This window comes from Homalodisca vitripennis, chromosome 4 (genome assembly GCF_021130785.1).
Source record: "Homalodisca vitripennis isolate AUS2020 chromosome 4, UT_GWSS_2.1, whole genome shotgun sequence".
Taxonomy (NCBI): domain Eukaryota; kingdom Metazoa; phylum Arthropoda; class Insecta; order Hemiptera; family Cicadellidae; genus Homalodisca; species Homalodisca vitripennis.
Window position 1 is genome coordinate 71,300,399 of NC_060210.1, and position 17,698 is coordinate 71,318,096.

Genomic DNA, 17,698 nt, shown 5'->3' on the forward strand with positions numbered 1-17,698 from the left:
GGTTAGGACTGACCAAGAAAGTGTGATACAGTGTTAGGGCAGCCCTGGTCACCCCACTCTGAGTACTGAAGGTGCCAGACACCTCGGGAGCGACGGGAAGGTGAGTGGTAGAGCCGCAGTTTGCTGGTTACGCAGTGACCTGTCTCTTGTGATAGCTGGCGGTAAACCTCAAACTGTACAAAATATAACCGCAGTTATAGTATATTTTGTGTTTTACAATATAAAAGAAAATAAATAACACATATTGATTAATAAAATGGTAACATGCTATTTAATGGCTAACAATAACATTAATGATCTATGCCTATTCTTACAGCTTCAATAATTTATGAACAAACAAAAAACAAATATCAGACGGTGTGATATTAAGCAGGAGAGACACAATTTCAATTTTATGTATAATAACAATAAAAACAAACGTTTTATTACTTTAAAAAGATAAAATATTCTTCTGGAAGTCAAATATTGACTATTGTATAAATAGTAAAATTACTTCTGTGATTTATGCATTAAAACAATAACTTTTTTGTAATTGATTGTTTATTAAAACAGATTTTCATATTCATATACATTCACAAAACTCTTATGAAATATCGGTATATGCATAAAAGCCAATATTAGATCCTTCTGCTTTAAAAAAGACATTAAGAACAATGCTGCAACTAAAAAATAAAGAATCTGTTACCGACATTTTATTAAAAAGAAACTGTCTATAACATTTACATACAGATTTGTAAGCATAGCCTTTACCCATTTTAAAAAATAGTAATAAAGCAAACACAAAAAAAGCACAGTAAAGACTTTACTTTTATAAAATAAAAAATTACCAAAAATTGTTTTAATTTGTTTGTAATTTGTATTTGTTTTAATTCAATACTTATTATTAAATTAGTGTCTGAACAAGAAATGGAATAATAATCTGATTTCAGTAGTAGTATCTGAGATGGAACAGGAGTATGCAGGGTAGATTACTACAAAACTAATAACAATCAGCATTCACTTTATACAGACTGCAACAGATATCTTGACATCCTGTCAAACACATATCTCACAGCCTCTACTGTACTACCTGCCTCTTGTACATTACTTGCCCACTGGCTGAACTGGCCAGCATTAATGGGCATCACACAGGATATTATATTATTATCTAAATCATTACTAAGTTCAAGAATAATAATATTATATCTCATTATTAATTATCAGAAATATATGGATGCTTCATAGTTATACTTCTATAAGTTTTTTTTTAAAATAAACCCAATAATGAAAAATTGTTAACTTTGCAAGTGAGCATGATCCAACAAGTAAAACCAAGGACCTTAAAAAGAAAATCATGAGATGGAGAGTAGCTCACCGTCCAGAAGTCCATTAACATGATGAAATGACAAGGTGAATGCTGTATGTCTATGGTGCAATATGTGACTATCCGAGAAATTTTGAAAAGAGGTGAGCACAGCATTAGCACATTCCATTTTGACTAAAGATTTTTCAATGGATGAAAAGGGAGACAGCGAAATTCACCGAAGCTACTGATGAAACAAAGGCTTCACATTTGAGTCTCACAGAATAACATGGATCACAAACAGTGATCTCTAAGTTATAAATACCATAATCAAAATAATTTTCATTACTCTAATAATCACAAAGATCATTGACAAAGTTACAGCCTGATCACAGCTACAACCAAGCCTGTTTGTTTTTTAAAAGAATAGCTAAACAATGTTAATGAATGTTAATCTAGCTGGTAGAATTAGTCATCTCTCAGAATATTTTGTAGGACTATGAAGCCCTGGAGCAAGACCAAGGTTTATAGAGCACATAAAACCTAGTATTAAAAATAGCTAAACAATGTTAATGAATGTTAATCTAGCTGGTAGAATTAGTCATCTCTCAGAATATTTTGTAGGACTATGAAGCCCTGGAGCAAGACCAAGGTTTATAGAGCACATAAAACCTAGTATTAAAAATAGCTAAACAATGTTAATGAATGTTAATCTAGCTGGTAGAATTAGTCATCTCTCAGAATATTTTGTAGGACTATGAAGCCCTGGAGCAAGACCAAGGTTTATAGAGCACATAAAACCTAGTATTAAAAATAGCTAAACAATGTTAATGAATGTTAATCTAGCTGGTAGAATTAGTCATCTCTCAGAATATTTTGTAGGACTATGAAGCCCTGGAGCAAGACCAAGGTTTATAGAGCACATAAAACCTAGTATTAAAAATAGCTAAACAATGTTAATGAATGTTAATCTAGCTGGTAGAATTAGTCATCTCTCAGAATATTTTGTAGGACTATGAAGCCCTGGAGCAAGACCAAGGTTTATAGAGCACATAAAACCTAGTATTAAAAATAGCTAAACAATGTTAATGAATGTTAATCTAGCTGGTAGAATTAGTCATCTCTCAGAATATTTTGTAGGACTATGAAGCCCTGGAGCAAGACCAAGGTTTATAGAGCACATAAAACCTAGTATTAAAAATAGCTAAACAATGTTAATGAATGTTAATCTAGCTGGTAGAATTAGTCATCTCTCAGAATATTTTGTAGGACTATGAAGCCCTGGAGCAAGACCAAGGTTTATAGAGCACATAAAACCACGTATTAAAAATAAAATAAAACCTTGGTGTGAGAATACGGGAGTAACTGTAACGGTTACTCTCTTGTCCCGAGAGTAACCGTTACAATTACCCGTTACAGGAGTCCCGACACATCTCTAGTTTGTGCTGCTATCAAATTTGTGTGTTGTTTTGTAACATCGTGTAATTATTGTGTGAGTGCTAATTGTAATAATACATTAATAGAGATTGAAGATGTTTGAAGTGCATAAAAAAACTATAGTTATTTATTGAACTCATTTTGCAAATTTATTGAAGTGAGTATATCGGTCGCATAACCTCAAATAACCTAAGTAGCATACAAATCAAAAGGTTGTGTTTCTATGTGTAAATAAATATTGTTAACAGTTTAGATAATCAAGTTTTAAACTATTTGGATTTAAAATAATTTGTTGTAATTTACATTTTTAATCTGCAGTCAAAATTGGTCACATAAGTTCAAATTAAGTAGCATACAAATCACATGTGTGAATAACTATTGTTGATAGTGTAGGAATTGGTTTTAAATTCAATTCTGTTGGCCAGTTCCGATACTATACTGTAATTTTAAATAGCTATAATGAAATTCGGTAGTTTAGATAGACTAATCAGAAATATCAATAATTCGATTGTGGTGGTGGCTGCTTATTATACTTCAGCCTTTAAATAACTAATCTAATTCAGATCGTCATTTTAGTAGTTTAGAGAGGATATTGAGAAATATCAATAATACAATATCTAAATCATACATCACATATTATTATATATTATATTACAGTTATTTAAACAATTTTTTTTAATTGTTTTAAAACACTTTTTTTGTAAAAACTGATACACCTGTAATGTGTAAGGTAATTTAAAATGTTGAAATTGAACTTTTCTAAGGAATTGCATTTTATTTTCAGCTTTATAAAAAAACAATGTTAAAATATGGGCTTTATTTTTTTAGTTATGACATTACAAACTTTTAAAAAGCTGGTTCTTAAAGTCCGGAACAAATTTCGGTCACAAAATGAGGTTGTGTGAGGGAGTCACACCCACTCCAAAGTTGCTCACTATATAGCTAAATTAACAATTATATAACTATATAGTAAAATAGTTCCATAAGATGGAGGATAGTTATAGAGTGTTACTGACCTCACCAAACTGCAGGCAGCGGTCGGTGGAGGCAGGACAGTAAGGGGTGAGTGAGTTGGGGTCATCGAGAAGCGCTATCACCAGATACACGTCCGCTTCCCACACCATCCGCCAGAAGCATCCCACTGTGGCTGCTAATGGGCTCTGGGCTGTGATGTAGAATCTTTGATGTGATCCCACCGTGGCCTATGAACCCACCAAAATCTAGCTGAACTTGGTCAATCTTATAATTTATATAAATCTGAATTATCACCCTTATACAGATATTACTAGTTGTATTTGATCTTATATTTTAAATGAATATAATATAAAATATTTTATATGAATGGCCAATCAGATGGCCATAAATAAATATGCCATCAACTTATATTCTAATGGGTTTAACTGCCACCTATACGGATCAGGAATTTAATTACAGGCTTACTGAATATATTTTTTATTGATGGCATAAAAGCCATACAACATCGGCCAACTATTAAGATTTTTTTTAACTAGTTTAACGATCTTCTTGTACTTAATTTACTACATTTTATGTCTTGATGTATTGTCTGATGACAGAAGAAAAGTGAAATTTTACATATAGCTGATTATTTATTTGTATACGTAATTGGCAGCTAGAACAATTGTAGGCAAGTACAAAGTTCTTTTTATTTAACACCTTCATCGTGATTCAATAATGAGTGAGATCAACCATTCTCTATCTGATTCAGCATCGTAAGGCCTCTGCCGCAGTCAACATGGTAAGGCCACTTTTATGCAAAGGACTTTCTTCATGGTAGCACAAGTTGTGCTGGTATGCAACTTTGTATCATATAGCTTGTCTTATGCTCATTGTCTGCTTACTTGTTACTTTACAATACAATACTATTTATACTCTGTACCTTTTTGTTTATACTTTGCTTACTGTATCCTCTTGAAAATAAAACAAATAGGCTAACCAGCCAATTCTTCCCTTCTGAATAACATTTATTGTTCAATCAGAAATCTATACATGATTAATTCATATTGTACAAAAAATTGTATAGCTTTTAAGCTTGAACAAAATACTTGTATCCACCATCATCACTCAATTTACTTATCAATACCTAATAATACAGTAACACGGGACAGAAAATTCCATCAGATCATTGGACTAACTATCCTACCTTAGGATCAGTCAGTGACATCATATAGTCATCAGACAATATTCCACTATGACTTGACATGCCATCACTTAGAATAAATCAGACATGAACTAAAATTATTTGGTGGACCACCAATAATTGCTGATAACAACTCTATAATATTTACGATCAGATTAAATCCCTCAAAGGATACACCCACCTGCTTCACATTCATTGTTTCTCCCCTTGGTTATTTTGATAACTGTGGTTTAAAATACATTAACTAAACAAAAAAAAGGTTAAAAATTTGAGTTAAGGAACATTGAGTGTTTAAAATATCAGCATGAAGAAAGATAATGAAAAATATGTTCTTCAAACTGTCTTTCAAACATAAAATTATTAGACAAAATATAAAGTAAAAACTAGTTATAAATATTAACAAAGACATAATTCCTGTTTTATAGCTTATAAAACAATAACTACACTACACATGCGTAGATTTACAATGGGTGCTGAAAGTAGTTGATTTATGCTCTATAATAAAAATAAAAATGGGCGTGTGTCCAATCAATATTTAGGCGGTTGCCATTTGGAGGGTTAAGTTTAAATAATTTCCTTTGTATTATTCAACTATAATACAGTATTAAAATTCCAAAAAATATTGCATATAAGATACTGGCTAACAATCAATTCATTTACTCAATAATATATATGAATAAATGACAAAGCACAGAGATAATAACATCCACAAGGTCAAGACCTCAAGAACATTGGTTCTTAAATAAAAAACAAGGAATGATAAGGATAAAAGAATAAAAACATGAGTAACAAGTAAATATGTAAAATTTCCTACAGTATTTTTAATCAAACGACAAAAACAATGCATTAAATACAGACTGATAAGTATGCTAAGCACTTATCTACAGAGGTAGAGGTAGAAGAGGCATGCATTATAAGTGAGAACATGCAAGAAGGCATTAGCGGAGAGCTCTGAGTGGGGCCCGAGAACTGAGGCACTGCAACATACAATCATTGGTTGGGAGGAGCTGTATTTACTACCTGAACAAACATCTACGAGTACACAGTAACATACTCAGTATAATTTGAGATTTCCAGTACTAAAGAAAGTAAGAAAATAGTAGTAGTCAAGCTTTAAACAAATTGAATACAAGCTCATGTACAGACCAAACACTGTTCATTTTGTAACTTTTTTATTGTACTCGACAATAATTAACGTACTCAATATGTAACTCCTCAAATGATAATTATAACAATTGATAATACATTTTACATTATTTTATGAAAGAAATGAATTTTTACATTAACTAAATCTAAAAACTGAACTAATTTTTTCAAAAAGCTACAGGTCAATTTTGGTTTTCTAATAAAGGATTACTATATCCTTTGTAAAATATACATTAAAGCCTAAACCTAATTGCGTTACATATTTTTTAAATATAAAATTATAGAAGATTACAATTAATTTAGAAAAAAACCAATTATGTAACAAAAATTATTGGCTATAGATTTAAAATGTATTTGATATTGATCTGTAATAAATAGTAAAATGATATTGTGAGTAAAAAAGTGTTGTAAACTGTGTTTTCAAATGAAAATACTTTGGTCTGTGAAATTCTTAGTGGAGAAATTGTTACTATCAAAAGAGGAATGATGATTATCAATTCTTACTAAATTTCAGAGCTAATGATTTTTTTGTTATCAATCGTATACAACAACGAACTGTAAAGCACACATGTAAGTTATTAGATAACTAAATAAAAGACCACTTTTTCCTATTTAATACACATTGTCACATTTATTGCTCAACTCACACTGATTCACTTAAATAGTTATCAAGTGATAAATCTGGTCTAAAAATACAGATTAAAAATCTTCTTCATACTACTATTTATAAATTAATTTATGGATTCTCAATGGTTACAATAAGCTTGACTCCAAGTAGACTCATTCTTTGTAAATTGCTATTTACAGGCAACTTTAGAGGATATCCACTTTGTAGTTTTCTTTTAGTTAGACATTTTTAAGTTCATGTCCTGACATAATTTATTTTTCATACAATCAAGTTATGTTTCGAAAAAAATTAACAGAATTAATCATTTAGTAAAGTATACACAATGGAAAAGCAATAAGAGTATTGTACGTTTCAAGACATGGTTCAAAATGTTTTTAAATAATGTTTAAAAAAAATATAATTTTATACGTATATAAAATGTATTGCCACAAAGCTAATATAAGTAGATAAGCATAATAAGAAAACTGAGCAACAAATTTTGTTTTGTAACTTGTAGATGCATGAGTGTAAGAGGACGGTCACGGTTTAATCAGTGATTAAAAAAAATGTTGTGTCAGAAACCTAAATTTGCAATATAAAAGCTATATAACCATGTATGGATTAGTCTTTGAAAAGGACTCACTGTAATTTGAGAAGCGTTTATGTAACCAGTCTTATTCTCCTTTGAAGGTGACAATCTAACTCTGTTCTCTTCATATGGAAGAATATCTTTAAACCTGTGAAAAGTACAAAGTTAAAATAAATATGTTTATTTACTTAACAAGTTACATAAAACAGTTCATGCATGCTATAGAAAAAATTACCAGTAAACTAAACACATACACGCACACACACACGCACGCGCGCACACACACACACACACACACATACACACACACACACATATAAATTCAATTTGTGTTACTGACATAGATTGTAAAGTGAAAAAAGAGAGAATTCCTTTTACAAACAATAACTGATTACTAATTTTTATACATCTCACCACTAGAGAATAGTTACCATGTGTGCAAGTTACACACTTTCTCATTCACAAGTGATTTATCAATTATTATACAAACTAAATGTAATTTAAATAGTCATATAAAAGGTAACATACATACAAATTATAATTTTTTACTTTTTGATATTCAGGAATAAATTTTGTAAGTAAGTATAACTATTTCATTAAAATTTCTGTAATACCAATCGGCTTCAATACTCTTCTAAGTACTTTACAGTTTACACAAAAACAGAATATTCAGTGCTCATGTTTAATTTTCGAGTTCACAGAACCCTTCATCAGAAACACACTGAATTAAAAACATACAAACAGTAAACCAAAGTAATAACATCAAATGTAACGTGTGCAATCCTTGTAACAAGCCAAGATGCGGCATTTGTAAGATGTTAATAAATTCTAAATCGTTTAAAAGTAGTACAACTGAAAAAGAATATCCTATTAAAGGAAACATTGATTGTACTACAAAAAACATAATTTATCAACTAACCTGTAAATTCTGTCCCAAAGACTATATTGGAAAAACCATCACTCCATTAAGAGTGAGAATGACCAATCATCAATTTGATGTTATTCATCAAAATTATGAGAGAACATTATCTGCTCATGCGATTCAACACAATCAAAATAAATTAGAAAATTGCTTCAGCCTAAAAGGAATTTACCATTTAGAGTCAAATCCCAATCAAAATACTAATCTGATAAATTTAAGAAATGTTTAAATCGCACATCAATTAATTTTAAAATCAAGGCAACCAGATGGATTGAACCTAAGATGATTCTCTTTTTCTTCTTATAACAAAATTTTTAGTTCTATGTAAACATTTACAAACATTCTACAAACAGCTGATTAGGATCTTGTTGTTTATGGTATATATTTGTTAAAATTTTGTTTTGGTTATGTCTTTTGTTCTTCGTTTGAGTTCTGTTTGTATGTTTTTAATTCAGTGTGTTTCTGATGAAGGGTTCTGTGAACTCGAAAATTAAACATGAGCACTGAATATTCTGTTTTTATGTAAACTTTAAAGTACTTAGACGAGTATTTCATTAGATTGATTTACAAAATTTTGCTTTTTGAAATACATAAGAAACTAGTTATCTTACATTGTTTGACACTTGTAATATTGAGAATGGCTGTGTCTGAAGCACTGTAATATGCTTTTCAGTGAGCATTGTTCAGTGACTTAGCCTGTATTGTTTAATATAAAGTGCTATAAACTAGTAGTTTTTGTTCTTATCTAACTCCAATAGGTACAGTTGCATTTAAGAAATAATTTTTAGTAACATTTGTTTTGACTGATGATCGGCAATCACCATTTGTTTGATAATAGTTATTATATTTACTCAACTGTGTGAGTACAGTGAATTACAATTTTACAAGTTAATTGGTTTATTTTTTTAATCTTCAACAAAGAGTGATTAAGAATTTATTGAAGAAAATGACAAATTTTGGAATCAGACAATTGTTAAGATATTTACAAATATGGCAATAGATTGCTATTGCATGTTTTTGCCTGTTTGAAAATTGTTAACCATTACAGTATACAATTATTTTCAAGCAATAACTTGTTTTTATTTATCTTTTTTTAAAGCACTGTATATTAACGCTATTCAAACATATTATGAAGAAAAAACCAGTCTGATGTAAATTTTAAACAGCAAAATACTCACTTATTTTACACATTAATAAACATGGCAAACACAGAACAGTCAGAATAATAGAGGTGAACAGGGTAAACTGACATCCTTATTAAAAATCAAAAGCAATTAAATATGATGAATAGCTCATAACTTTGGATTGACAACATACAAGCTATTGTGGTTGGTAAAAGGACTGGTGAAATTACTCTTAGCGGCAAGCATTTATTGTTACAGTTTGTATTGATTGGATTAGTGAAAGGATGAGTCGTCGAAAAATAATATGATAGTCGCTCATATAATATATAAGTAACATATATATGCATGTATTTATGTTACTATGATAACATAAAATTGGAGCCCACATTTTGTCGGCTTTTTCATATAAAGATACTGACTCAACTTACCTATTTCGACTAGCGTTGTCTGCATGAAGTGCTGTACTAAAATCAGCATTTGACTTTTGTTTTGGTATTTTTTCAAATTCAAAGAACAGCTGGCTGTCAACTAACTTCCTTTCTAAGAGTTGGCACTGTAAAACATATGTACAGGTAAAAAAATCAAGCTAAAATGCCTGATAAGAGAATATCATAGTTGAAAACCATACACAGGTATGAGTGTTTGTAATTCATTAATAGAACAATGAGCTTTTGGCAACATGTGTACAAGCTCAACATATCAGCTGATTAATAATTTAGACACATAATTAAATTAAACTATGTAATGAAAATTGTATTAATAGAGCATGTACTGAAGTACAAACAAATAACTTTTATCATTCAATCCTATGTGATTTGAAATTATTCATTAGCACAGAAGACCATACAGTTTCTCTTTTCACGTGACATAAATAGCACCTCACTTCCAAATACAACTTGGATATACAAGATTGCGTAATGGGCTTAGTACTTTCATGGAGTGTAGAGTCATATGATGGTAGGAGACAGGGTAATTTAGATGAGGCTCCGCACATATCACTTATACAAGTCAAAATTTAATTCACTGTTGTGAGACTATTTACCGGAGGCTTGTTAAAAGTGACTTCTAAAAGCTAGTTCTACTGCATTTTCTTCAGTTGTTGTAGTGAATCATGTCTAAATTGATGAGCAGTGAATTTTGTGAACTGTGACTCCACACTCTTCCTACTGTCGTTTAGTGCCAGATCTCTTTTGTGTTTGTTAGCACATTTTAGTGTTTTGCACATCAATTTGTACAGTTTATACAGTTATAAAAACTGTATAACTTGCTCTTAACTCCACCTTAAGAGTATTGAACTTCTTTGTCGACTTACTTGAATTAGACATTATTACACTTTTAACCTCAAAAACTTGCACACTGCATGGATCAACTGAATTAGAAACAAGTCACTTGTAGGATGCTAGTAAGTTTGTAGAAACAGGTATGTAGCAAGTCTTTTGTGGTTACATGTCCTCAAAGAAGTGGGACTGTGAAAAGCGCCATGTCTATTTTCAAGCAGACCTTGAAAAGGTGGTGGCTTATAACTTGCCAATTTCTACTGTCCTGTTACCTGGTTTGTTGGTATTTCCAAAAGGGAAGTTACAGACTTGTACAAGTTATTTCTAAAAAAGCCTTGTCTAAATTCTCCTTTTCTTGATGTATATCTAAAGTTGTCACCATTAGAATATAAAACCAGCTATATAAGCTATTGAGAATTAATGAAAATACAATGTTAAAATATACGAGTATTTAATATTTCTGGAGCTGACCTCTATTGACATGTTCAACTGAAAAAAACATCAACAAAATAAAATATTAGTCAGGAAAAAGAGCCACATATTTGTATCATATCTGTATTTAGATAAAAAAAAAAATACTATATATATAGGGTAAATAACAATTATGGATACACCTAATAAATTTTAAATCACCTCACCTAGTAAAACTAAACTCCGTATACATCTGTAGGGTACAAAACTGCACTTTTACAAAATACCAAATTGTGGGTCCAACATGAAAATTTTAAATGTAAACCCTGTCAAATTACATAAGATCTTTATGAGAGATAATTTACAGCTAAACTTAAAAGGTCATCTCAAGCCAGTACAAAATAGCAGCTAATTAAAATTTAAAATATTTTAAATCACAAAAGTAATGAATATATCAATATTTAATGTGTAAAGGTGAGCAAAACCCACAATACACATTAAAGACAATATGTATAAATCAAAACTACAGTATATGAACGATTTAAGAAACCAAATTGTGCAAGAAAATAAAAAGAGGAAAATCTGCAGGAATCACTTGCCACTCCAGGATTTTATAACAGGAAAACACATTGCCAGACAGTTAACGAGCAGTTTGAGCATATGTTATGCTATGAGTTCACTAACACTTCCATTTGTAAAACCTATTTACTTCACTTTTATAATAAAAAATTAATTCAAATGAGTTTAAATACCACAATTTAATTTATAACTTGTTATTTTTAACAATTTTAGGGATAAGGATATTTTACATTAGTAACCATTGTGTACTGGCTTGAGATAGCATCCTCTAAGTTTCACTGATTAAATTCTTACATAAAGACCATGATCGTGATGTGTAATTTGAAGGTGATTACATTAAAACGTTTTAGATCAGACCCAAAATTTTGAATTTTGAGGGCAGGGGCAATCTTGTTATACTAATCAAAAATGCAGTTTGGAACACTATAGAGATGAGTTTGGTTTTTGTAAGTGCTATCATTAAAAAGTTAATATGGGGTATCCATACATTTTATTTGCCCTGTGTATTTACAGTACATAAAACTGTTTTCCAATGCATAAATAATATACAAGCGCACAATGTGACATAAAAATATTAAAAACTCTGTATACCCATTACATAACCACTGCAAAGCCATTCCATAGGTTAAATTAATTAAATAAAATTTAGTCCACAGCTCATCTATTTTGTCCCATATTCTATTCTGAAGATGACTTACCATAGTCTCCTTGGAAATGGTGGGAGGTAGCGGTAGCCGAGGTCCCACATCCTCAGATCGACTCAGGCTCACCTTGGGCTTGCTGGTGCCCAGCAGACCCCCCCACTTACGGCGATTCTTGCCCGGGGCCTGCTTACCCAGTGGACTAGAGCTGTCACTGCTGCGTAGTGACATCGACGAGTCTGGAGAAACATGATAAAATGTTACACAACCATAATCATCGTGCATAAGCAGTGGATTAATAGTTTAAGATGAAAGTAAACACAGATAGTAGCAATTCACAGGAATAGAAATCTAATCTATTATCCCAAAATGGATTTTTAGTACATGCGTATGTTGCTCCAGCTATCACATGAAGGAACATTCGGATTCTGCTTCACCAGTACTAAGGTTAACAAAAGTCTTGATGATACATAATTATGTAGTAGCCTCATTTACTTTCAGAAATTATTAATATTTCAGAAATGTTGTACTATAGATATAAACATTAGGTATAAATGACCAAAGTATTAGCTAACCAATCTATGTTAATATTTTTCTATTTTGAAAAAGAAATCTGAACAGAATCTTATTACAACAAAAAAGCTTTAAGAATAATTTTTAAACTAAAACAAAGAGATGCAGTGAAACCATACTTTTCTCAACTTCAAATTTTGACTGTATATGATCTATACATTTATGAAACGGTTTTATACGTAAAAAAATACAACAACCCAATTAATATTTTAAATCATTATGATCACAATTTAAGACGTAGCAGATATGTGGAACAACATAGGCTGAAGTTTTATGAAAAGAAAACTAGTTTCATTAGCACAACATTTTTGTTTAACCTTCCTCTCAATATTCAAAATGAGCAAAATTATGAAAAATTCAAAAAACTACTTAAAGATTATTTATTAACGTTGTCCTTGTATTCTTTTGAAGACTTTTTTTGTTTCAATAATATGTAAATAACTTTTAAATATTGTTGGGTATGTTTAGAAATGTATAAAATCCCCTTAAATTACCTAATAATCACCTTAACTAATAACTGCCTTGATGTAAAAATTGCTTTAACTTACTCTGTAGAAGGCTTCATAGCCAAATCCTACTTTTTTAGTTAGTGTCAAACTGATTTTTTATGTTTTACTATATAAATGATAAATTTATATTGAGATTTATTGTGACGCTATTCTTGTAATCTGTTAGATGTCTGAATAAAGAAATTTTGAATTTTTGAATTTTGAATATTACACATAGTAAAACTGTCACACAAAAGTTTGGATTATCTAAAATTTTGAATTTTCACAGTTTGAATTTTCAATGATATCCCAGATATACCCAGACAATCTACATAAATATTATGACAAATCTGTTATCAACCCATTCATACCCTTAAATCGTATTTAAGGTATTTGTCTCCTACCTTTGTACATTTGTGTCAACTATGTGTTTAACACGCTAAAAGAGTAAAGTGTAGATTAAACAAATGAAATTAAGATCTCTTACCAGTACTGTCGGTGACAGGTGCCTTGGGTGGGAGAGTGGAAGTGGCAGGGGAAGATGTGGGGTTGGCTCTGGTCATTTCCGGAGCTGATTGGATGCTGCTGGTTCGACTGCGAGGCTCAGCCCCTTCCTGGGCCCATGGCAATGGGACATTCTCATATATAGGTTCATTTCCAACACCTGCACACAGATAGAAGGTCTATGATAAACCACTTCAAATACTGCAAAAATGACAACCAGGAAAGTTAAAATTATTAAGCAGACCCAGTGTCCAAAAATAAAATTATGGTAATTGCTATTTTGCAGAGATATTTGGTTAAAATCCGTTTTGATGATGGGAGGTTTTTGAAAGTAACGGGATTTTTCAGACATTTCCCATTATTGAGTATAGAAATCAGTAACAATATGTTTCTATACATGCAATCTGATCTTTTCCTCAGACAAATAACTAGCCTAACATATATAAACTACAAACTAGGTTAGAGGTTTCCCTATCTTACATTCAAATCCATCAGTTGATCTTTATTTAAAAAACGTATATTTACCAGAATTTAAAGTTTATATTTAGAAAGAAACTATACCAAGATATTGGAACAGCTGTTTGTCTTCCATTCACTTGTCTCCCTAATCAATAACACGCTAAGTTTGCTCTTGTATCTTAGTTAATATCACTATTATCTGTGTAGTGCCATACTTTGATCTAGAGTTTGTTTTATTATGTTATGTTACTTTGTATTGTTCACAGTGTAATTTGTAAGTGTATTGTTAGGGAAAACATTGGAGGTCAAAGAAGTGTTTAGTATGATAGATCGTGAACTATTGTACATTTTTATTTATATTTTGATAAAAGTTCATTCAATTCTTGTAATTTTGTTTTGTTTTGTGGTAGATAAAATTGTAATTATAATAATACATAATTTTTTTAAGATAAAATGTGAAAAAAATTAAAAAATCTAAACATACCTAATAAACATATAATTAAGTATGTATGTTTAGCTATATAACATATTATTCAAAAGAGTATTTTATCCTTAAACATGCTGAAAACTCATTAACTAATAGTAAATCATTTTAAAACCGCTTACAATCCATGTACAGTAAATATCTTATTATTAAATTGTAACAAGAAATATAGAGAAAGTGGAAGGAATATCCAAAAAAAACGTAATATAATTCTTAAACATGTAAGTTTAGGCTATGCACTCTACTTAAACATTAGGTTTTTTAATAATCATCAGAAATCCGTAAAGTTTACTTTTAATACTGTTATGTTAAATAAAATATTAGAATAAAATTAATTTAAAACGAAATGTGTTTTACTTACACAATGCTAACATCAATTCCATTTATTTATATTTTTCTTGATTTTTAGTGAAACACAACAAACTGGTGAAGAACTCTGACAATGAGAGTCACCTGACAATAGGTGGGGCCAGTGATCAGTACACTGAGCTGTCTGCTGTCATTGTTGACAGGATGGGCAGTGGCCTTCATTGTTTACAACCCATCAGATCACACCTCCACTACAAGTATGTACTAGCATGTAAGTGATAATCATCAGTATAACCAAACGAACGGTTTAAACTGAGATTTATCTTAGTGTCTTTCTTGTTAATTCTTTGCTAAATTCTTAATGGGTTTTGTACACTATTCTGACAAAATAAATGAGATGAGATGGATAGTTCTGACATCCTCAAATGCACTTACAAAAACAAAGGAGGACACAAGGCCTTAATACCCTTAACAATATCCTATAGAAGACTACAATCAGATTCTAAAAATGTTTCCTAATACCAAGCAACTGAAGAGCTCCATCACTCTACCCAATAAAATAAAATTATATTTGTGCCACTAAGAACCTGATTTATAACCTATGAACACAAATGAAGAAAGAAACACACCACACAAAATGTAAAGAACAAATATAGGATGAATAAACTTACAAAACTCGCCCTGCTTAAATATCACCTTATACAATGACTTTTTCACACAAAAAATGGTAAAGACACACTGAGCTAGCTTATCAGCGTGTAATGAACTTTAGAAAGCCATCCCTTGCAAGATTATTTAAGAACTGGAAACCTTAACTATACTATGAGTTAACATTATAACTCCATTATAATATTATTAGTATATATATATGGCTGGCTATGGCAGTAGGTTCAATCATCACTTGTACACTTTGGATGTTGAATACTTACCCTGGGGTGGAGAGGTAAACTGAGTGTTGTTGTTGAAGAGCAAGGTTTGGTTGGCTGGTTGTGGTAGTAGGTTCAATCATCACTTGTACACTTCGAATGTTGATAACTTACCCTGGGGTGGAGAGGTAAACTGAGTGTTGTTGTTGAAGGGCAAGGTTTGGTTGGCTGGTTGTGGCAGTAGGTTCAATCATCACTTGTACACTTTGAATGTTGATGACTTACCCTGGGGTGGAGAGGTAAACTGAGTGTTGTTGTTGAAGGGCAAGGTTTGGTTGGCTGGTTGTGGTAGTAGGTTCAATCATCACTTGTACACTTCGAATGTTGATAACTTACCCTGGGGTGGAGAGGTAAACTGAGTGTTGTTGTTGAAGGGCAAGGTTTGGTTGGCTGGTTGTGGTAATAGAGCTCCTCCTCTACTCATGTAATACACAATGTTGCGGTCATCGAACATGTTGTGTAGCTCTTCCATGTGCTGCCAACACATGAAAATTTATAGACAGTTAAATAGTAACTTACTCGTAATTGTGTTTTTTTTTAATTCATTAGAATTAGAAGTAAAAATACAAAATATCATGTTGGTACCTCGAATTTATCCACATATCCATGTTATGACGGTACTTAAGTGTGGTATGAATGATATGATGTGAATAAGTAGGCTAATGTTGTTTACAAGTAACAATGTAGTAATTGAAGGAGTATGCAAATAATAAAATATGCAAATAATAAAAATAAAATAATTACAAAATAAAAAAATTATTGATTGCGAAAAAATTTTATGTATACTCCCTGTGTGAAACACTTTAGATAAATATCATGGTTTTGTAAATAATATTTGACTGCTGTTCATTTTCTCTACATTTATATTCAAGCATTTCCATGTATCTGCTGCTAGTTTTCTTTTACATAATAATTTGTTCAGTTCCATATATAAACATGCCATCTACAAAAATTACTGTCCAAAGGTTTATATCATAATCATTCTTTATCATAGGTAATGTTTGTTTACAATATATTAGGTTGTAATAAAAATATAATATGCCAAAATATCTTTTCAAGTAAACATAGTATATTCTGGAAGCCCATTTTATAACCTATCAAAGTAGAAGGTAAAGGATAGAACATATGTTATAATATGTTTTTTAAGTAAGTACCATTATATATATATATTATTATTATATAATAATATTATATATATAAGAAACTAATAAACTTATCGTAACAGTTTTATTTTTATATGGAAGCCCACTCTTTTCTAAGTAATTGCCACCAATGTTAAGGCACCTATCATATTGAAAAATGATCTTTTGAATACTGTTGTATATATAGAAGTTTGCCACCTGATTTAACAGTGACTACAACACGATAATTTTGACGCTATTATCGTTATCGCTGCGCTGACCTTCAAAATGCTTCTTCAGTTGCAAAAACATATGGTAGTCACTGGGTACTTGATTGGGGTTATACTGAGAAAGATCAAATTGTTCCAAATTTCTTGCCATGGAGCAAAATGATTCTTTTTTTTACAGTTCAAACATTCAAAAACATTTGTAGAGAATGGTTCTTGAAACTTGAGAAAACTCCTCTGACATTGAAGAAATGCCTAATAATAGTTCATGTATGTCAATTCTCTTCCCTTTTTCATTCACTTTCTGCACCAAATCATCATTGAAGATTCATCCAATCCATTTTTCAACATGCACATTCTTTTGGTCTTATTTTAAAGTTCTTACTTATTTGCGAGCCATTCCATCATTCATAATGTTTCGTCCTGTACACTTC

The 17,698-nt window shown here is 30.9% G+C and overlaps 1 protein-coding gene across 3 annotated transcripts in view; it reads right to left on the reverse strand.

Annotated features, from left to right (window-relative positions):
- LOC124359503 (tyrosine-protein phosphatase non-receptor type 21) overlaps positions 1-17,698 on the reverse strand; it is a 45,779-nt gene that overhangs the window by 8,336 nt on the left and 19,745 nt on the right. For 2 of the 3 annotated variants that reach the window (XM_046812292.1, XM_046812293.1), the window contains exons 14-20: positions 16,253-16,391; positions 13,722-13,898; positions 12,231-12,412; positions 9,694-9,818; positions 7,274-7,367; positions 3,736-3,921; positions 14-173 (exon numbers count right to left, since the gene is read on the reverse strand). In XM_046812292.1, coding sequence (XP_046668248.1) covers positions 14-173; positions 3,736-3,921; positions 7,274-7,367; positions 9,694-9,818; positions 12,231-12,412; positions 13,722-13,898; positions 16,253-16,391 — 1,063 coding nt within the window. Of the gene's footprint in view, positions 1-13; positions 174-3,735; positions 3,922-5,663; positions 5,855-7,273; positions 7,368-9,693; positions 9,819-12,230; positions 12,413-13,721; positions 13,899-16,252; positions 16,392-17,698 lie in introns of those variants that run through there. The other variant, XM_046812295.1, reaches the window with a different exon arrangement.